Below are 22,286 nucleotides of genomic sequence, written 5' to 3'. Positions count from 1 at the left end.
GCTGACCCCAGCTGACCAAGGGAATATTCCTCACCATATAGCATTGTGCTCAGCATGTGGACTGGAGGGGAAAGCTGACCCAGGCTATTGCTCAGGAACTAGCTGGGCACCGGTCAGCAAGAGGTGAGCAATTGTATTGCACATCGCTTGTTTTGTATAGTCTCATTTTCCTATCGTTACTATTTGTCCCTTTTTTTTCCTGCCCTGCTAAATGATGGCACTGCATTTTTCCTCGCTTGTTTTTTTTTACCTCCAGATTATAGATTCCTGGAAGATGTAGGAAGGGCGGCTGATGCTGCTGCTCGACATCTTACTGTGCATAATCCAACAGCAAAAAAACTTGTAAGTTTGAAATTAGTAGCTTGGTTTATTGGAGTGTTGACTACCTATGAATTCCCACTGAGGCAGTCCCAATGCAGTTTTCAGATATGATACCTCTCTTACGAAAGTATGAATGACCCTGAATTTTAGAGCCAGAAATCAAAAGAAGTCTCAAGGTTTATATAATAATAGTATTGATGGCTATGTCCATTTGCTATGAGAAGTTAGCTAAAGTTGCTCACAGTGTTTTATTCTTAGAAGTGATGCATGACCACTTCTGCTGTTTGATGACAAATGCATGTTAAGAAAGCCTGAGTGTTTCCTCCCATCTCCACATCTTTTTTTGAATTTTTAAATACAGAATTCCCAGGTGAACTTGGATTTATTAAATTAAAAACTATTACATGCTTCCCTTCATACCGAGTGAAGACAACTAGACTTCTGCAGAGAATAAATCTAAACAACAATGAAGTAAAAGCCAGCCTTCTACAGGTGACAGGGGATTTTTGCTGCAACTCCTCCAGTTCTAGTAAAGCACTAATGAGATCACAGAAATTTACTGCTTTTCCTGAAAGTTCTGTGCCGATAAACTGTGAAGACCAGAAGGGGAAAACACACAAACCACAGAAAATCAAAATCTACTCCAAAGTACTTGATTTGTTGATAAATCACAGAAAGGCATCAGGGCCATGTTGTTTTCCAGTCTTGTGAAGATATATTCAAATTCTAAACTCAGTTGGAGAGAACTCAGGTTGATGACAGGGTGAATTCAGAGTAAATTCAGACTCCAGCTTTCTCTCAGGCTGAAGTCATACTCTGTGCGTGCGCTGGTTGCCATGATGTCTTGAAAATGTTCACTGAAGGTGGTGAGATGCTGCACAGGTAGCAGGTTTTAGGGTGTCGTACTAGAATGTCTTGAGATGATATCCTTAGTGCAACCTTCAAATTGGAATTTGTCATAGTGGCTAAGATGGTGCTTATGCATCCCTTCTGCTAGTGGGCTTGTAGCCCAAAAACCAACTCTTGTGTTTGGTTGTCTGTGTGTTTCCCAGGGTGTTAAAAAACTTTTATTATAAAGAAGTCATTGGTATGTTGTTTTTAAGCATGGGAAAACTTCACCTGAGAATGTTTCAGATAGTTTCTAGGCTTACTTCATTAATTTTTCATTTGATGGGTTTTTTTAAACCAAAGTGCTTCATTAAATATGGCCTTTTCTACACTTTTCCCATAATTCCTGTCAGCATTACTCTTTTACTGTTTAAATTTTGGGTTTGGAAGATATTATTCATATATTTACAAAAAAATTTTTTTTTTTTGCTAGTTGTATGGCTTGAGAAACAAAGCTCGAAAGTGTGACATTGACCTGAGAACACTGCCTGTTGGATTTACAAAGAGGAGAGAAAATTCAACCACCTTCAATTACATGTGAGTCTTCAGTGGGTTACAGTTGGCAATATTTTGTTTTCATTGAACGCATAATGGTGTGAATCTGGATTCATTCCATCGTGCTTGCTGTTAAAATCCATTAGGTGCATAATTTTTTTACAAAAGCTATCTAGATTTGGTATTTTGTGCTGCAGGTTTTCATTTTTTAGGCTCTTTGATATCATCGGCTTATGCAATTCACACTTTGTTTGGAGGAGCACCAAGAAGAATAACTGGAGGAAGAGTCGATGATGTGTTTTTTCCATATTTAATTAACACTGAGTTTTACTGGAAAAGAAGACACTTCTTTAAAGGTTTATGATAGAGGATTGATGTAGAATGATTGCATAAGCGCCTCTCTCTGAAAGGATGACTTTAAGTCTGAAGAGGTGCTTCCAGTAACAGTCACGTTGTGATAGAAGTTGCTGTGCTGGATGATGTGGTTGCTTGAGATGGTGCAGCTTAGAGAGGCAGACAGATGGGAATTTGGGAAAAAGGCTAGGAAGATTCTTAAGTATTCTTCTTTTTATCCACTCTGTGGCATTTTTCACAGTATCCATAGTTTGTATTTTGAAGTAAGTTCACTGTAGTAGTAAGAAAAACCCTACAAAATGTTTCATTATGGCTGGCAGCGTTCATGGCCAGATTGGATGGGGCTTGGAGCAACCTGGTCTAGTGGAAGGTGTCCCTGCCCATAGCAGGGGGTTAGAACTGGATGAGCTTTAAGGTCCCTTCCAACCCGAACCATTTCGTGGCAGGAAACAGGTCTGAAGTTGCTCTCGATGAACCATGGGAACACATACAAACGCCGCTCAGGTTGCGGCAGCCGCCGGCGGCGCGGCTGCCCGCCGTTTTAGCGCTTTCCTCGGTGGCTTAAGGCGCCGGAGCACCCAGTGGCCACCAGGTGTCGCTCTCTGACGGAGGGGTAGCGGCACTCGGCGCTGCGGAGCCTGAGGCGCTCAGGAGGTGTGGATGTCCAGCGCTGTGAAGATACATACGGTACTGCGAGGGAGAGCCCCGGGCGGACCATGGGAAGAAGGGAAAGCTGGGGCACTTTCTCCGCCGTCACCCCACAGTTACACCACGGAGGCTCTCCCTGGGAGCAGGCAGGGCAGCAGCTCCACACCTGGCCAGTGTGAGTCCCATGGGCTGCCTGCCTCTGCTCTGACTTCCTTTGCCTTGGCTGCGTGTTCTGTCATTTACAGGTATCTTATGCTAGTCTCATGCTGTTGAAGTATCTCGGTCTTAGAGCTGAGTTTAATTTTCCTTGTGGATAAAACAACAGGAACACCTTTAAGGTATACAGGTGAGGAGTAGCCTATAAGAGCCAGAGCAAATGCAGAAAGACCAGGGATGCTGGGATCAGCAGCTAAGAAAAGGATATAAGAACAGAAAAGGTATGGATACAGCAAGGTTTGATGCTGGGAAGATCCTGGGTGTAGTACAGTATTGTGCTACAGACATTTGACCTCATGTTCTGTGTTTTTCAGTTCTTTTTCTCTAGAAAGCCTTTTTGGGTACACACTGAAACATAGCTCACAGTTAAGCTTTGAGCAGATTATGTTTTCATGCATATCATGTGCTTTATGTTGTTTAACAGAAGCAGATTTAAAAGCTAGAAAATGGGATAAGGAAGGTAACTTACTGGCAAATGGGCATGCAAATATTCCACAGGCTATCTGGGGGAATGCCTTACTGGTTTGTGTTAATCATAAAGCCCTGGGGTAATTTTGTTGTTATGGATTGCTGTCCTTTCTGGGACTTTAACATCCCACCAGAAAGAACATGTAATGTTCTCTCTTCTGAAGATGATAATCACCCTCTCTTTCCTGTAAATGCTGTCTAGCGGTATGGAATATGCTCAGTACTACACAAAGGACACATTTCCCCTGTTTTGTGGCTACTGATACTCACACATCAATCAGCTTTTTGAAATCGGTGCTGCAGATTAAAAATTAACCTTTGGTTTTGGTTGGTTGGTTGTTTTGGGCAAGTTTGGTTGGTTGATTGTTTTTAATTGGCATATTCTGCTTACTCTCCTTAAATGGTTTCCCAAGGAATCAAACCTCAGGATTCATTGAACCAGGGAGTATCAGCCATTTAACACCTATCCCATATGAATTCATAACACCCATAACATGTTGTTGAATATTACATTCAAATGGGGTAAAGCTATGTAAACAGTTATGTTATATGAAGTTAACACCTGACTGTGGTCAGGGACTGGTGTGTCTATTCTGCAGAACTGAACCCTTTCTCATGCTGTTTGTCAGTTGAGACATGTAGAGGAGTTGCTCCAGAGGGTGCAGGTTGTTTGGAAGCTGCTCAACATATGTGCATGGAAAGCTGAGCACAGCTTCTCTGATGTCCTCTTCACGCTCTCCATGCAAGCCAAACTGCTGGACTATGCAAGTCAGTGTCCTGGGTTCAGCAGTAGCAGTCATGTTTCTCCTCCTTGGTAGCTGGTGCAGTGCAGTGTTTTGACTTTCGGCTCGGGAACAGAGCTGATAGAGATGTTTTGTTTTGGCCAAGGACTTTGTGAGCCTCATGCTCTGCCAGGGAGGAGGGGAAGCTGGGAGGAAGCAGAGACAGGACACCTGACCCAAACTGACCAAAGAGGTATTCCATACCACAGCACGTCATGCCCAGGATGTAACTGGGAGTTAGCCGGAAGGGCTGGGAGACGGCAGGGTTGGAGGAGGTATCGGTTGGTGCTTGGTTGGGCTGAGGGGGGCGAGTTATCGGTCGGCTGGTGCTGAGGTGTTGTATTCTCTTCCCTTGTTATTTCCTTTATCATTATTATTATTGGTGGTAGCATAGTGATCTGTGTTATACCTTAGTTACTAAACTGTTCTTATCTCAACCCGTGGGAGTTGCATTCTTTTCGATTCTCCTCTCCGTCCCTCCGAGAGCAGGGGGAGGGCAAGAAGGGGGGGGGGGGGAGTGAGCGAACGAGTTACCTGACTGGGTTTAAACCACGACAGTTCTTTTTGGCGCCCAACGCGGGGCACGAAGGGTTGAGATAACGACAGATCTGACCGGATTAATAGTCACTTGTCACAATGCTGATTTATTGGCTCTCAGAGTTGTTCTTCTTGATCTCACAGCTTCAGACCGTTGTAACTTACGTAGAGCCGGTATTTGCTGTGATAGTGTTTATCAAGTGTGGGGCCTGGGCTAAGGTTCTTGTCTCACTGTGCTCCAGCAGCAGGGCGGGACGGACGTGGCCGTGGACTTGTACCTGCCCGTCCGGCTGCTCTTCACCGCCCTGGCCCTCACCCTACTCTCCATCTTCGTGAGGCTGCGGGGAACTGAGGGGGAGCGGTCCCGGGAGCCGGCGGCTGCGGAAGCGGCCCGGGAGAGCGGCCCCGGGGACCAAGCGGCGGCGGGAGCGGGGCCGGAGGCCGCGAGGGGATGGCTGCCGGTGGAGGAGGCCGGGGCAGTCAAGGAGCAGAAGGAAGCGGCTGCCGAGCAGCGGGATAAGGCGGCGGAGGAGCCGAGCCCCGCGGAGGAGCCGAGCCCCGCGACGGCCGAGAGCATTCCCCGGCAGCCACCCGCCGAGCCCCAGGAGGATGCAGGAGACCACGCAGCATTTCCCAGCAAGGCAGAGGAGGAAGAGCTGGACTCAGGAAAAGAGAAGCCGGTGGTGGGAGAACCGGCAAGCACAGCAGCTACACCAGCCCCAGTGACAAGCACAGCAGCATCAACTGAGAGTTCTGAAGGCTCTGAATGGCCTTTGGGTATCCTTGGGACCTGCCTGCTGATTGTGATGGGGATCAGCATGTTGGCACGCACACAGGCTGTGTTCTACCCACCACCATTTTGTCTGATCTCAAAAGTTAAGCAGAGTCAGGTTTGGGTCTTGTCTGGGATTAGACGACAATATAGGGGGACCAAGAGGTTTTCCCCAAGGCTGGACAGTCATGAGTGGCAGGGTGTGTGGGACAGTATGGGCAAGTATCTAGTCCACTGGGCCCCTCCAGTGCTTTGGAAGCGTCGGAGATGGAAGGCAGCTGTATGGAGTCCCCAGCAACAAGCTGCAGAAACTGCTTAAGGGGACAGTGAATTATTTTGAGCCTGGTGGGCCCATGGCACTTCAGGCCATCAGAGCAGAGATGCAACACAGAGATGGACTCATGATCGAGGGGTGGACTTAACAATGGACACTATTGCCCAGGTTATTCACGAGTGTGAACACTGCACACAGTCTCTCCTGCTCTGGAAGACTGTTACAAGAGATGGAGCCTGACATGGACCAGATGGACGCAACAGCTTTATAGGGACTGGTCCATGCACTAAGATAAGAGTGCACCGAGATAAGAGTGATGGTATATTGAAAATGTGGGATCTGAGCATGACGTGAATGGTATGGAATAAGGGGTGGATAATGTCCTGGGTTCAGCAGTAGCAGTCATGTTTCTCCTCCTTGGTAGCTGGTGCAGTGCAGTGTTTTGACTTTTGGCTCGGGAACAGAGCTGATAACAGTGATGTTTTGGTTTGGCCAAGGACTTTGTGAGGCTCATGCTCTGCCAGGGAGGAGGGGAAGCTGGGAGGAAGCAGAGACAGGACACCTGACCCAAACTGACCAAAGAGGTATTCCATACCACAGCACGTCATGCCCAGGATGTAACTGGGAGTTAGCCGGAAGGGCTGGGAGACGGCAGGGTTGGAGGAGGTATCGGTTGGTGCTTGGTTGGGCTGAGGGGGGCGAGTTATCAGTCGGCTGGTGCTGAGGTGTTGTATTCTCTTCCCTTGTTATTTCCTTTATCATTATTATTATTGGTGGTAGCATAGTGATCTGTGTTATACCTTAGTTACTAAACTGTTCTTATCTCAACCCGTGGGAGTTGCATTCTTTTCGATTCTCCTCTCCGTCCCTCCGAGAGCAGGGGGAGGGCAAGAAGGGGGGGGGGGGGGAAGTGAGCGAACAAGTTACCTGACTGGGTTTAAACCACGACAGTCAGGAATTAGAGTAATCTAAAACTAGGAAGTACAGGACGTATTCTTGTGTCATCACCCGCCCCTGCTGGGTGTGGAGAACATATCAGTGGTTGTTCGGATGTGTTAACCAGATTTAATTTCCCAGTTTCCATTAGCTTGTTTACTACACTCAGTGTCATGAAAGCGTATGTGCCAGTGCTGGGCAACACATGGATTAGACTAACCTTGAATATTTAGATACTGGAAGGTCACTAGAAAGTAGAGTGTGAGTCCAGTTCATGAACTCATGGGACATCTGACTTAGAGATTGTTTAGGATGCCGTATTTGCGAATTATTTCTAATGTGTTGCTTCACCCAATCTGTCCTGCTGTGCCCTTATTTTTCAGTAGAAACAACAGTTCCCCTTCTGGATGCATGCTGCCATGGAGTTGAAGTAGCCTGTTGCAATAATGGGCCTTTGGGAAAGGAGTGGAGAAACATGACCAGGTTGGGAAGAGGACTGAGGCAGGAACTGGGGAGCTCCCGCCAGTAGGTCAAATGGGAAGAGGGGAGGAAGCTTGTAACTCCATGCCTCCTGGTTCTCTGGCAGGAGGTGGTGACAGCGGTGAGATGCTGAAATGGGACAGCGCAGCTCCCTCAGCCCTGTGATCTGTGCTGCCCTGCTCTGAACCTCCCTTCTGCTTACACTGTCATAGATGTCTCCATCCAGCTTCCTCCCTACTCCATTCACAGCACATCCCAGACAAAATCTTACCTCCTCCCTGCCCAGAGGGCTGCAAGTCTTGATGGAAGGCATGTCTGCAGCTTGGAAGCATCTGAACAGATAATATATGTGGGAGAAGAAGGAATCCTTTTCCTTATCGCTATTTAATTCTGAGAACAAACTAAGATGTGGAGATTTGGGTTTAGCATCAGTTAAGAGATAGGTAGTGTTACAGAAGCTACTTTGAGATATACCTGAAAGCCCTATAATGTCAACTTTAATGCTTAGCTAGGTGAGGGTAATTAAAATAAATTGTTTAAAGTGTTACTGATCTTAAGAATTTAAGGAGTTGCGTGAGCTGGGTCTTGGGCTACTATTACTTTAAGGGAGCTGTTAAACTTGAGTTTAGTTGTTACATAGTACATAGTTTTGCTTGCTTTCTGAGACCTGCCAAAGTAAGTTCCCAGGCAAAGAAATGCTACTCTGGTGTGATCAGAGAGGAGGATGTTCATGCATCTTGATAAATCACTAGCTTTTCAGAACACCCCCATGTGAAGACAAGTACTGACTGAGTTCTGTACCTGAGATTTTTTTTTCCCTCTAGCAACAAATGTTTCATTCTCATAGTGAATGTGATGGTGATTTTGTTTATTTTCAGAGTTAAAAAGGATGGTAGTTTTAGCCCGTTCTTCATATAAAATTATTACAGTTTGGGTTTGTTGGCCTTGCCAGTGTCTCTTTGATTTACACAGGACTCTTACTTCAAGCCCGGCATGTTTGATTATTGCGACACATATGGTTAGTAACATCTGGTGTTGGGAGGCCCCTGACAGAAGACCATATGTGTTACAAAGTATGTGCATTTCGGTTTCTTCGATTGTCTTGCTGTTTACTGTAACTAGGAAACATGAACTTTCAGTAGACAGGAATTATCTTGATGAAATTTGAACAAAATGCAGTCATCTTCTCTATGTGCTGCTATTAGAAATGCAACGAAGTCAGTTTGGCTCTAGGAACACAGAGTTGGGGGGAGAGGGGGGTGAAATCATTATACGTCTGCGTGCTCTCTTAATTTAATTTATTGTTTTAATCCACAAGAGAATCTAGTCACTTAGGCTGAATCTTCATTGCTTAAGGAAGTTGAGAAAGGCAACATTATCCTAAGGTGTAGATAGTGAACATCCAGTGTTTCAATTAAACTGTAGTGCATTAGGTGAGAGTACTGTGTATTGTCAAGTGGAAGGATAACCTGTCCTTCGTTAAACTTCTTTATGTCCTTTTCACCTCTTTTGTCAATTCAAAGTAACATAGACAGGAAATACCTCAGTATTTGCGCTTTGATGTAAGATGTCCTCTATACTATTTCTAAAACATTCTGAGAATATTAGTTGCTAAATAGAAACCAGTCATCAGTGAATCACTGTGTTTGACAGGCTGGCAGCAAAGGACTTCTGCAGAGCCAGAACTGCAACTGGTATTTGGATATTTTTGTCAGTATGTGTTTTATATATATATACATACACACACATAAACACACATTTTAAAAGGTTAAAAGAAGGATTTTGTGTACTTAAAAACTTCTGTTGCAGTCTAGGCAAAATTGACTGTTCAGAGGAAACCTGGACAAGAAATTTAAGTCTTACGAAATACTTCATAAATGTTTTAAGAAATACGTAAACACTGGACACTTCTAAAAATCTGCCAAGGCACTTAAGTATATTGTCCAAATCCCAGAATCCTTTGTAGATCTGTCCTTTAATTCCCAGCAGCTGTACTGCCTATACCTGCAGTACTTGAAATATCTTGTAAGGTACTGCTTTATCTGTGAAAGATAAGTTTTGCAGTTGTTCTGACTTGAGGTAACAGCCACTCTGTGTGTACCGCTGTTGTCTTTGTAACATCAGAAATGGAAATCTTTCAGTTGTTGCTGTGAAAAATGTAAAACTTACTTACATGTAGTTCTGCAAAAACTACAGTTGATGATAGAAAATAAGGTTTCGGCAGTTTAAGGTGAAATGAAAGGGAAACAGTTAATTTGCTTTAGCAGAACAGTAATTGCAAAACAGCCTGTGAAGTTCTGAGCATAATTTGCAGCTAGATCTCACGCAGGCGAAGAGGTGCTTGGCTCCTCTTCTTCCCTCTGATCAGTTTCCATGCTTCTGAAGTAGCCAAACTAGGATCTGAAGCCAAGCAATGCGGGGATGGGCTGTGATGCTGCTTTTTCTGACATCAGTGTGATGTGCACAAGCCCATTTACTGATGTGCTTGTGCTTCATCCAGATCTCTGCCATTTAGTAGTCATTGCCTTGGTATTAACCATGGAGTGGTGTTCCATGGCAGCTGATCGGCATGGAACACTGCACGCAGTGGACTGTTTCTCGACTGCCTATGACTTACTCAATTAAGCATTTTCATTTAGAAAAGAACATAGTACATGTCAGTTGTATTTGAAGGAAATACTACCCCAGTGAGCCATAATGGAAAATGAAGTCAGTGAGATGTGGAGCCAGGATATCAAATTTTAATCAGTTTGTTGTGAAGCAGTTTTGATAGCATCTGCAATTGACATCAAGTTCTCTAACTGGGCAGAGATCATTGGTGGTGATGGATGCTTCACTTTAATAACTGGCATGCAGCAGGCTCTACCCAGTTTTTAATCTGTATTACCTACTTGCCTTTTACTTTCAGGCAAGAATACTTTGAAGAGACACAAAGTAATTAGCTGCAGTTTCAGTATTAGCTTGCTGGGAGAAAAAAATAAAGTTTCTGGTTTTCCGAAGTGTCCTGGTTTCAGCTGGGATATAGTTAATTTTCTTCCTAGTAGCTGGTACAGTGCTGTGTTTTGGGTTTGGTGTGAGAATGATGTTGGTAGCACACCCGTGGTTTAGTTGTCACTCAGTAGTGCTTACTGTGATCAAGGACTTCTCAGTCTCTCATGGTCTGCTGGTGAGGAGAGGCACAGGAAGCTGGGAGGGAGCAGAGACAGAACACCAGACCCGAATTAGCCATAGGGGTATTCCATACCACAGCATGTCTTGCCCAGTATATAAACTGACGGGAATTGGCTCGGAGCTGCCAGTCACTACCCAGGAATTGTCTGGAGGTGGTGAGCGATTTACCTGTGCATCACTTGTGTTTCTTGGGGTTTATTCCTCTCTCTTTTTCTTATCTTCCTTTTCATTATCATCAGTAGTATTGTGGCAGCATGGTGCTTATTTGCCACCTAGGATTAAATCATGACACAAAGTGGAACTTTTAGATAAGGAATGATTTTCTTATCTTCAGTGTTCAGAATCCCAGTTAACAATTATAAGCAGATAGAGAGGAGGAATCACAAAGCATGTTGCACAACTGCTGAATCTCATGTTGCTTTGGGGAACTTGGCCTTCATTAGTTCTTTTTATTCTAATTATTAGCTCCTTGGAGCTAAGGTTCTGATTTTATTTACGCTGCAGGAAGTGTAGTTCAGCTGTAAAGCTTATTTTCTTCCTGGGAATAACTAGGTATGGGAATGATTGTTTATTTGATAAGAGTACTTTTTATTGAAGTGCTTGCATGTAAAAGTTGGTATCCGTTAACTGAACTTAGCAGCTGAGTTTACTGTTTTGCTACTGGATATGCGTACACTGGTCTCTGCAGCCAGCTAGAACCTGCTGGATAATGTTTCATTCACCTGATAAATTAAACATGTTGGAACAATACTGTTTACTTTTAAGTGTAGTACCTGAATCTTTGCATAACTGGTGGTGATTATCCTGGATATAATGCTTCATAGATCTTAAGTAGTGCCTAAAACAACAACAAAAAAAAAAAAAAATCCAGGGGGGAGAAGTATCATTAGACATTCTGCTTCACACAGATGTCTGGCCTCTGATTTCTAGATGGTAGTAGTACCCTCCTTCCTCTTCCAGATCTTTGCTGTTTATCATGAGTGTTAAAGTTCTGAACCAGAGCAAAGGGCCATGCACGTACCTTTTAGACAGTGCTTTTCCTCAGGAGATTTGTTTTATAAAATGTTGTTACATTCACCATACTGAACGGGAGAATTTTGAGCAATGAGAGGAATGATGCTTTGTCTTAAGTCAATATTGACTTCAGCAGCATTTCTGCAGACAAGTAGGAAGACAAAAAGAGATTTCCTAATCTAGCAAAGTATTCTTTTAGTAATACTGTCTTTCTTAACATGATACTGCACTGGAACCATGCATCATAAAATCATAGAATTATGGAATGGTTAGGGTTGGAAAGGACCTTAAGATCATCTCATTTCAATCCCTCTGCTTCTATATTCAGGAATTAGTTATGCTAGCAGGAAAAGCGAAGATGAGTCTTTAAACTAGCAAGTTGGAGAGAGGAACATGACGTCAAGTTTGGTCTCTACAAAAAGCTTCCTGATCTTTCTGTAAAACGTTCTTTCTGGCTTCCGTTATCCCTGTCGTGCCAAAATGCAGCTTCCCTCCCTGCCCATGATACATTTTCTGTTGAAGCCATCACTGCTGTGAACAGGAGAGTCCCCTATTTTGTGTAGAACCTGGCTTCAGCTGGCACATCTGGCTATTACTGTTGAACGAGTTTGGCAACCAGTCCCAGGTGATACGCTGAAAAGCAGATTCCTTTTCTGAAATGAAAAGGCATTTATCCATATCGAAAGTCAGCTGGAAGAGAGTTGCTCTTAAAACATGAAATGCTGTTGATCATATAATTGGAGATGTCTGTAACGAACAAGTTATCCCATAAAGACTTGAAATTCAGCAGAAGCTGGGAGCACTGCATCTCAGCTTGTCTGTCTGCCCCTTTTGCTCTTTGAAAATGCCATTCAAAACTTTGACTGTGTATTTTCTTCTGCACCTGTGCTGTAGGCTACCAAATTTCATCATAGACAAAACAGGTAGTAGTTACCACCTAACATTAAGAATGTTATTTCTTTTTCTTTTCAGAGAGAAAAAGTTCTACTGGCACTTGAAGCTCGTATTTCCTCACTCTCATGCTGAATACATTTTAAAAGGGTAAAAGCTTGAAAACCAGATTTTTATGAAGTTTAAATTAGTCTTCTGAAATTGAACTGCAAAATATTTTATCATTTCTTATCTATTCTATTATACAAGGTAAACTTGAATATTATTTTAGTCTTAATTAAAAGGGCGTTTAAATTTTTTAAAAAGTACTTAAAGTTGTGTATTGACAAGTTGAAAGCTAGCAGGGTTTTCAAATCAGGTTAAATGTTTGATTGCTAGTCCTTTTCTCTATGTAAACAGAGAAGCTTCTATATTCGTCATGGCAGTATCCCATGCACATAACACATTCTTTTCTCATGGAGCAGACGTTCAGCAAGATTTGCCATCTCTCCTCATCTGGACACTGGAACTGACCGTATAGGATGAAATAGCTGCATTGGTTGGTTTGTAGGAAAGCCCACAAGCACGTGTTGCAAAGGGCAAAAAATAAGCTTTTGTTGACATCGTATTTTCCTTGCCTGAAGGGGGATGAGAAGTATGCCCTTGTCTACTTCTAGGGCTGTAGGAACAGCGTGTTTCTGCTGCAGGGTTAGAAACTAGAGATACCTACCTGTTTACTCCTTCTATATGCCAGTGAAGTCCTAGTGTTGAAGTTGTGATAAAGCTGACAATTATCTATGCTGTATTGATACATATTTGTGATCCTTCCATAAGGTGTTCAGTTGTGCCACTGTAGCATGCAAATATACAGCTTCCTCCAAGTGAATCAGATAGCAGATTTTTGTGTACATGATGAACCATGTCTTACGTATTTGATTTTTATCTTTGGTGAAAGGGTGCCTGATGATAAAACACTTGCTGATATCCTTAAGCCGTACATCAATCCAGTGGAGTCAGATCCTGTAATTTGTCAAAGGTGTGTATTGAATAACTTTTCTGGCTAGTTCATGTAACACACTACTAAAAGAGGGGAACAGTTCTGAATAAATGGTTTAAACTAGCTGCACTTTCAGCACGCAGAGCTGAGTTCCCAGTCAGAAGTGCATCTTTAATTCCTGTGATGAAAACCATCCTAACATTTGTCAACCGCCTAACCCTGGAGTACAGCCACCAAATGTAAACCAGGAAGAGATTAAGAAACTGACTCGTGGCATAAAGATCAAATAAAGCAACTGTAATTCTAAAAAATATAACCACAATTAAACTCAGTGGGGTTGACAGTGAACCTTTTATTTAGAGTAATTAGAAAAACATACTAGCAATTAGAGCCCTCATTTATAGGAAATACTTATTGTACATTATTTATCTCTGTTGCATATTTAATTTTTTTTTCCAGATTAAAAATCTATACAGTGTCTCCTCAGTCAGATGTACAAATTTTAATGAAAATAGAAAACAGGAAACAAAACTCTGTCAGGTAAGGTGGTTCTTCAGTTTGTGTGTTTAAGATTTGAAAATAGGGGGAAAGAAATCATACATTTCTTAGTCTTTTATATTATGAATGGAGATTACATAATCTCATGGATTACTCTTCAGTACGTAATTGCCAGCCATTTATGTCATGTTTTTTAATTTGTTTTTTTTTATATGTCAGCACTGACATTTCTGCGCAATTACTGAGTAGCAAATTCAGCTCACTCGGACAGATTTCTGAAGCTAGGGCACTTAAAGCCAAACTGGTGGAGTAGTGAGTGTGCCTCTACCTGAGCTGAACCTGAGCTGTTTCAGCAGCAGTCCATGCAAATGTAACAGTGTCTGCAGTGAAGATAGGTTTGTATTAAAATGCTAAATTACTGTCTTGTTCAGTGTTTGCATTCATTCCTTTGTGCAAGTTCCTCTGTGCATGCGTTAACCTCCTCAGGAGAACTGAAGTGATAGTTGAAGAGAGCTGGACTTTTATAAATCACTGCAGCAAAAAATACGCTCTTACCAGCATCCAGCTACTCTGTTTGAAACAACACATTTTTCTCAAAGTTACTAGCTCATCACTCTTCTTGTTACCATATTTCTGGGTGTGGGCTTCAGAATGCAGACTTGCGCAGAATTGTTTTATTTGTTTCCAGAACAGACAACATTCTAGAACTTCAAAAGTAAACTTTAGAGAAATATTTTTTAGTTGGTATAAATACCATTTTGACCACTCCACCCTGTTGTCATTGTTCCTGAAAAGGCTATGTATCAGCTTAATGTCATAGCTTATTGTGGTTGACCAGTGATTCCTAGTTAGGGTTCTTTAAAGCACATTCTTTACTTCAAATGTAAGAAATGTAAATAACATGCTTCCAGAAAGCATGGTGTATTATTTCTACGGGGGGAAAAAGGTATAAGAATGGTAGTTGTAGCTGAGCTTCCTGTTTGTGCTGTGTTTTTCCCAGTACTACTCAAAAATTTATAACCTATTTCAGAATTGAAGCCCAAAGTCTTCATTGTTTTGGCTGTTTGTTTGTTTTTTTTTCTTCCCCTCTTTGCAGTCATTATTTGAAATGTGGTTATAACATTTGCCATCAGATCTGCCAGTGAGAAATGTGTTGGGTTTAAGTGAAATTGAAGATTACAGAGCCGTGGCTCATTTATGGAGGGAGAAGACACGAAAGGCCAAAGCTTAGAGTTGAAAATGGGAAGTGTTGTTTCAGATAACAAGAAGGGCTTTTTAAAGTATGTATATTGCAAGAGTAGGTCCAAAGAAAAACTTGACTGATACTTGCTGAAGATGGTCATCTGACTAAGAGGGATGAAGAAAAAGCAAACACATCCACTGTGGTTTTCACCTCAGTCTTTAAGAATATTGATAGACCTTGGGCTGCCCCAACCCCTGAGTCAGAGGGCTACGAGTGTTAAACAGACTTTTGCACAGATTTCTGAAAGACTAGTGTCTGGATGTTTTCCATTTAGCTTTAAGAATGGCAAAATTCTGGCTGTTTAGGGTGACAATTTAGAAATGCTGGTATTGTGAGCCACCCTGGAAAGTCCATTGCAGTAGCAACTGGGCAGATGAAGTTTTCTCAGTTCCATTCTGTCTTTTTACTTGGTTCCCCAGTGATCTGTAAAGGCTATTCAGCAGAGGCACTTTAGCCATAGAGGTTGTATGTTGCACCCAAGTAAAGAAGCCTTTTAGAGGTCAGCTCCAGGAAATGAGATCAGAAAGAATTCACCATTTTTTAAATATTTGTAGCAGACTGTTCTGCTCATCTTTTACTAGCAGTATTTAAGGTAGATTCCCAGAGCATGAACAGCCTCTGTGCCCTGCTCAAGTAATTAACCCAAAATTCAGCAAAACCTGAAAATGCATTCAGCATGCAAGTGCTGTGCATCTTCTTGCAGTACATGAAAGATACATTCAAGCAATGATCTTGAACAGTTATTTGTATTTTAAAAATAAATCACACTCAGGTGAGTTTTTCCCTGGTATTTCAGTTTTCTCATTTTTTCTCATTTCTCGTTTAGAATGAAAAATATGCTTTTGTAATAGAAGGTAAAGTTTACCTTTCAAACTTTTGAAGTCGAGTATGTAAGTTGCATAGAAGGCTTGGGGAAAGAAACCAATATAGTATCAAAGTGGAGTGTCTCTTGTGCTTATCAGTTTCTTTTGTTACTTAACGTTTTCCTCTTCTGAAATCTGTACGTTTCCTTAGCTCACAGATTTATTGAGAGAGAATTCTTTTTCATGAGGTTAAATTAAATCCTTAAGTTTGAGCCTCATCAGTATACCCAGAATCAGCTTTGTTAGTTGGTATCAAAGTCACAGTAATTGGTATTTATCCCACTTAGTGAATGTGAAGTTTAGTTTAAAAGGAAATGTTGAAAATTAAAATAGGAAAGTTTTGACTTGAGAAACACAGTTCCTCGCTTCGGACATTTTGTGAGTCTGTTCATAGAGGTTGGTGGAGCAGGCCCAGCTGTGGCAGTGCAGACAGGTCAAGGAAGCAGAATATTGAAAGAAAATTATTCTTCTGAAAGGAAAGAACAAAGTTTGTTTGAAATTATGGGACTGAGATGTCAGCAGAAAAGCATCTTCTGTCGACATCAGCCGTGTCTCTGCCAGCAGACGCTATCAGTGCAGTTGTACCAGTGTAGTTGTCATGACAAAGGCTTTATGAGGGAACTCAGATTCTTACCGTAGCTGCATTGCACTTAAGAGAGAATTTATTTTGATTTCCTTTTGCACATGCACATACACACACACACATACACACGCCCTCCCCAGTTAAATTTATTTGAGGTTATGGCTCTCATTCTATAAATCTTTACCTGGAATTGCAGTGGAAATACTTGCGATTGAAACAGGAGTAGCTTGCTGCTTAGTGGTGTTCAGCATGGGACAAAAGCTGAGCACAGACAGAGCTTTCTCGTGTTTCTTTATCTGTTCCTTTAATAGTGGGGGGTTGTTAACTGCTGGTTTGTGTAGCCTTGAGTGACACTGTCACCTCAGAGGAATTTCTCATCCTGTGCTATCTCACTCTTCATGATTTTAGGCTGCATGTTACTATGTGGCAAAATCCTCTTTGGTCACTGTGGGCAAACTGGAGCAGTAGGGTTGGTGCATTCTACAGATACATGCAAGTCTACATGAATGTTATGTTATCCGAAACCTCTCCTGTGTCCGCCAGAAAAATTCCTTCTCCACAAGCAGTAGATAATAGGAAGATTGTAAATATACACTGGTGGCTCAAATGTTGTTTTTAGGCTTAGCAAAACCTTTTGAAAAAAATATTTTTCATAGCTCCAGTTATGTGTTATTGAAGAAGTGCAATGGTACTTCAGAGACTATCTAAACAGGATTATTCCGGGTTATAAAATGTTAGTATTCTAGATTTAAGATAAGTATGTTACAGAAGGATTTTAGTGTTTCCTGCAGTTGTTTATGAAACAGGAGTTTGTGGTTTAGTTTTGGCTTTTTTTCTGGGTTTCACAGCAAATGGCCCTTTTAGTTTAAAGGTCCATTGCAGAATGCTTTAAATTTTTGGGGTTTTCTTTTTTCTTTTCTCCAGAAATATAAATGAGCTATGTAGTACAGATTTCTGATTCCTCACAGGAGTTCTGCAGAACTTCAGCAAGGCAACTGGATAAATCCACTGGTGTGCAGATATGATGGATAGCTGCCAAACTACATGGTGCTTGCTTTCTTCTTGTGAGGTGCCTTTTATCATCAGCAGTGACGGCTCTTAGAGAATTTTATGATAAGCTTATTTCTGTCTTCTCTAAAACCAGCTTGTAAGAATTGCCTCCAGTATGAATTGGTTACTTGGGGCAACCTAAGGTACAATCTTTCCCTGTGTCCTTTCCTCCCTAGCTATCACATAATGCTCTATAGCACTGCAACTGTTAACACCACTTGACAGTCTTCTCATTAATTGCATTTTTTTATAAGGAATCTTATGAAGGAGGGTATGAAAAAATGAATGTTACACAACTCTCTTCCTCCTTTAAAATCTTGGTTTGGAAAAAATTTGTGTTTGAATGGGTTATAATAGTTTCCCATTTGGTATGCTTGCTTCTGTCACCTGTTATGCAATATTGAGTCGGTGGTTGGTGTCCATTCTCTCCTCAACTATAACTATTCCAAGAAAGGTTTAACTGCTGCCTCTTGGATGATTTTTACAGCCTGCATTCTTTTATAAAGTAGTCTTTTCTTTGTTCAGGATAAATTAGTGTCCTGACTATCTTCAGTCCTCTATTTGAGATGCCTTCAGAGTGACTTCATATGCTAAGAGTATTGCTTTTTCCACTAAGGAAAGAAAAGATGCAACTGCCAAATTATACAATCTGGTTTGGGAAATACACCTTGTTATTTTCCTGAGAATTGCCTTATTAGGCTTTGTGTAACAAAACCAAATAAATAAACAAAAACCCAACCCGCAAACAGCCCGCCCCCCAAAAAGAATTCCTAAATCAAACACACCCTTGGTCTTTGTTATAAGTAAGTTAAAGGTTAGAGTTGGGTTTGAGGTGTGGGGTTTTTTGTCATAACTACAGATACTTAATGAAAAGGTTATTTACTCATCTTGTCATATAAGATGATCCTATTTCTAGAAAAGAAATAACCGCAACAGGCTTGGTTTACAGTAGATACTTTAACCTAAGAGACAATTAATTAACTAAATCTTAATGAGGTTAAGCTACACCAAATATCTTCTACTGGGTTGATTAACATCTTGCATGAATCAGGTTTAGATAGTAGCCCGTCTTTAATCATATATATTTAGTTTAATGGAATTTAAAAATTATGCTTTCCTAAACATCCGTGTTTGGTCTCTTATATGGTAATTTTCTTGCCTGTTAATACACTCAGAATAGCATGCAAACATTGTTTCAGAATAAGCTGTTGTAGAGTACTTTGGGGGTTAGAAGATTTCACTAGGTGCTGGCATAATGTTGAGGTGCTTGGAAAATAGAGTCTGGTTGGCTATAAAAGTTTTGCAAAGCCTGCTGCTTTCAGTGGACCATATCCTTCAAGGAGCTGGAGTTCAGAGCAATACCAGACTGTATCCTGCAGCTTTGCTGTTGTAAAGCTGCCACACCATCAATGGATGCATGTAGAATCAGTTGGAACTTTGGTTTTTATATCAGTAGTACCAGCACGGCTCATGCTTCACTTCCTCAGAAAGCAAAAAATACCAAAAGCATTTTTGTGCTAGTTCCAACATCAAGGGGCTTCTTACTCACTGTGGTGACATTGGCTGGTGCACATGAGAATGCTGGCATGTTTGCCACTTAATTTTTGTGGACCACAGGGAAAAAAATCCATTAAAATACTACCAGAGGTTCTTCTTTACTAAATGCCATTGCTTTATGGTGGTGAACACTTACTTTGCACTAACTGATCCAGTGCAGTTGCTTCCCAGAAGGCTGGATGATGTTAGTAATTTTGGAGCACTTCCCTGTCTCAAGATCAGCTGGCAGAAATAAGTTATTTCCTTGGATGACTGAGTTCTGTGCTCAAAGAGAATTTTCTTTTGTAGTCTATTGTTTTTAAATAGCTAAGAGTTAGATCACATTTGTAGGTCGCAGTAGTTCACAGTAATAGATTTAGGAAGATGAAGTAAGTTTTTTGCTCTAGTGTGTGCAAATATGCCAGCAGACTTTTAGAAAATCAGCCTGGAATTCAAAGAGTAATATAAATGTAATGGAACCAGATAATTTTAAATGTACATATTGGTTGTTTATTTTCTTGTCATTAAAAGCATCCATTAGATACCAGTTTTTTCAGGAATTTTAAGATTATAAAAAGCTTGTTATAATTAAATATGCTGCAAGATAACCTCAAATATCGGTAATGTTTTCCTTAATTTTTCATACTGTCTTCCTAGGGCACTTACTTCTGCATTATCATTTGTGAATAACTTCATGGAAAACCAACAGAGTTTATAGTCTTTGCTTTTTGCTTTTCATACGTAACTCAGTTGCTTTAAAAAGTCACTCCTGTTAGGGTGGTACATGGACCAGTTCTCTTTATCATTGTATTACAACCTCATTTCAAAAGTACTACTTCATCTAGGAAAACAAATGTGCTAGAATTGGCACATTTCAAGCATTATTTCCTCCTCTGCATTTTCCACAAATGTTGAAAAGCGTGGGGTGGTTTATTTAACATTTTCTACTCTTTGTTAGGAAGCAATTTCTTTTCACATTTGCTTAGTATGTGGTACACATGAGACAGGAATTAAGGATACAAATCCCTGGATGAACTTCTGGCCTTGGCATGAGTTGGAAAAGACCCCAAGCTGCCTTTAACCTATGCCAGCAGAAGATTGACAGTAGAATTCATTACTCCTCTGTAGCTCACAGCAGCTGGCACAAAAGCAGCTCTGCCAGCTTTACAAAAGCAGGGAGCTAGCTTACAGTAGCCATTCTTCACAACTGTAGTCAGGCTCTGGTGACTTTGTACTGTTCAAGGGGAAATAGAATTTGGGCTGTAGTCTGTTTCTTAAACACAGCGCTCCTGTGTATTAATACTTGCTGCTGTTCTTTCCTGGAGTGTTGGGTTTTGTTTTGAGGGGTTTTTATTAAAACTCCAGCTTTTTTTACTGAGTGCTGTGTTACATTTTCTTGTGGTCATTTCAGGCTTTCTAGTTCTGTTTTGCAGCCATTTCAGTGTCATTTTTCACATGCTTCTCCTTTATCTGAACATTAGTGTCTCTGCTGACAAAAATAATGCAGAGCATCAAATGCCAGGATACACAGCTTTTACTGTAAAAAAGAGTCACTTTTCCTTCCTATCTACTTATGTTTTTCATTGAAATCCTGTATTACACAATATAGATGGAAACAGAAAACTAGTCATTGCTGAGTATAAGCCGCATGTATGGTCTGAATCTGTAGCATCCATAGCCAAATGTTTATGATGTCTGACTACAATTACTTGACCTTTGAGAAGATTTTTGGGATGATTCCAAAAACAAACCCAGAATTTGCCCATCTTACTAGCTTGGGCAATCATTAATTTCTTTTTTCTTGAAAGGGATTCCTTTATGAACCAGCAGGCGCCTGTTTTTTAAAATAACAATCCAGGGTTTTGTAACCCATGCTGAATTCTTTTGGATGAACTGTTTTATAATTGATGGTATTGCATTAGGGTTTCTGGAGTGTCACAGCTAGATAGTTGCTGAGACATCTATTGCACAAAGATTTATTTGAAACTATAGCCTCTGCTCCAAAGTTCTGCTGTCTGTATTGCAGCAAGCTAGATCCAGACCACTTACAGAGAGGGAATATGTGACTAAGTAAAGAGGTGGAGGATGAGATGGTAATAGAAGTGCTAGTGTTGACTTCATCCAGTGGTTTGTCAGTCGTTATCTGGATGTTCTGTAAGCACCACAGAGACCTGAGGACCTGAAGACCCTTCATGCATGCAAAGCAGGTAGGCAAACTCCAAATTTGAAAACAAAACTGTACACAGCAGCCTCTTTTCTGCATCGTAACTGGGCTTGAAATGTGGAAGCAGCGCACCCAGCACATGCACAAGCAGATTTTTCTCTTCTTTCTCTGAGGAGCTGTGCATCTAGGAAAGACTTTTTCAAGCACAAATCTTGCAGTTTGCTCCAGGCTGCCATCTCTGCTATGGAACAGAGTGGAACTTACCTGTATATATGTACTATGTAATGTATGCATGGTATGGAAAATGCCTTCATTGAAATCTGCGTACTGCGTAGCATGCACATATAGGGCAGACTTGAAAGCAAGAGGAAGGGCCATGAAATCCAAGAAAAGATTGCAGCTGGAAAACCCCTGTTTGAATAATCTGTTGCCCCCTGGCTAGAAGAAGGAGCTGGTAAAAATGTGCTGTAGAGCAGAAATAATGTTCAAACCATTTGTCCTGTTCCAGTCTAGCATAAATGTTGTGAGATACATCAAGGGGTTTAATTCAGCTGCATGTGGGTTGCTGTGAAAATATTTTTTTCTGAAGGAAAAGGAGGATTTACTGCTAGTTTCTTGAAAGAAGACAACATAGTGAGATGCTGACTTCAGTTCTGGGGACCAGGCAGCATGGGGAGGCTGGAGTAAGAGGCTTCTAGGTGCAAAGATACAAACGTCTTCATGAGCAGTTGAAGTTACAGGCTGAACTTGAAAACTGCAGTGCTGTGAAACATGGCAATGTAGCCATCAGCATTTTCACAAAGGCAGAGTAGAGAACCTTTTCGTGTTCCAGGCGGGAATGAGAAAAGCTGTTATTTCCTCCTGAGGCTGCCAAAGGGGAATCCCTCTCTTTTTTATTCTTCCTTGACGGAAATGAGTTAGGGCTGATTGTTTCAACCTCACCAAGGAGGGAGTTGACCTTCCTGCTTGTTCGCCAGAAAAATAATTTGTTTTCTTTATTTCATAGCTTTTCCTTGTCATGTGAAGCATGAGTAACCCCTTAAAGGAAAGTTTATGGCACTGTGATTCCCATAAATAAATATAAATGTATAGACATTTTTCCACTGTTTAGTACACAGTGTAGAAG

The 22,286-nt window shown here is 41.4% G+C and overlaps 1 protein-coding gene across 2 annotated transcripts in view; it reads left to right on the top strand.

Annotated features, from left to right (window-relative positions):
- ZNHIT6 (zinc finger HIT-type containing 6) overlaps positions 1 to 22,286 on the top strand; it is a 35,096-nt gene that overhangs the window by 1,846 nt on the left and 10,964 nt on the right. The window contains exons 4-9 of one of the 2 annotated variants that reach the window (XR_008974862.1): positions 257 to 342; positions 1,643 to 1,746; positions 12,329 to 12,397; positions 13,182 to 13,262; positions 13,683 to 13,763; positions 17,335 to 17,479. Coding sequence is in view for 1 of the 2 variants with exons in the window: in XM_057429023.1 (XP_057285006.1) it covers positions 257 to 342; positions 1,643 to 1,746; positions 12,329 to 12,397; positions 13,182 to 13,262; positions 13,683 to 13,763 (421 nt within the window). In the remaining variant the exon portion in view is untranslated. The remainder of the gene's footprint in view (positions 1 to 256; positions 343 to 1,642; positions 1,747 to 12,328; positions 12,398 to 13,181; positions 13,263 to 13,682; positions 13,764 to 17,334; positions 17,480 to 22,286) is intronic. The other variant, XM_057429023.1, reaches the window with a different exon arrangement.

The sequence above is a fragment of the Pezoporus wallicus genome, unplaced genomic scaffold, assembly GCF_028554395.1.
Source record: "Pezoporus wallicus isolate ANWC-B61680 ecotype Strahan unplaced genomic scaffold, APGP_CSIRO_Pwel_v1 contig_593, whole genome shotgun sequence".
Taxonomy (NCBI): domain Eukaryota; kingdom Metazoa; phylum Chordata; class Aves; order Psittaciformes; family Psittacidae; genus Pezoporus; species Pezoporus wallicus.
This window is presented reverse-complemented; position numbering and strand designations above follow the sequence as displayed.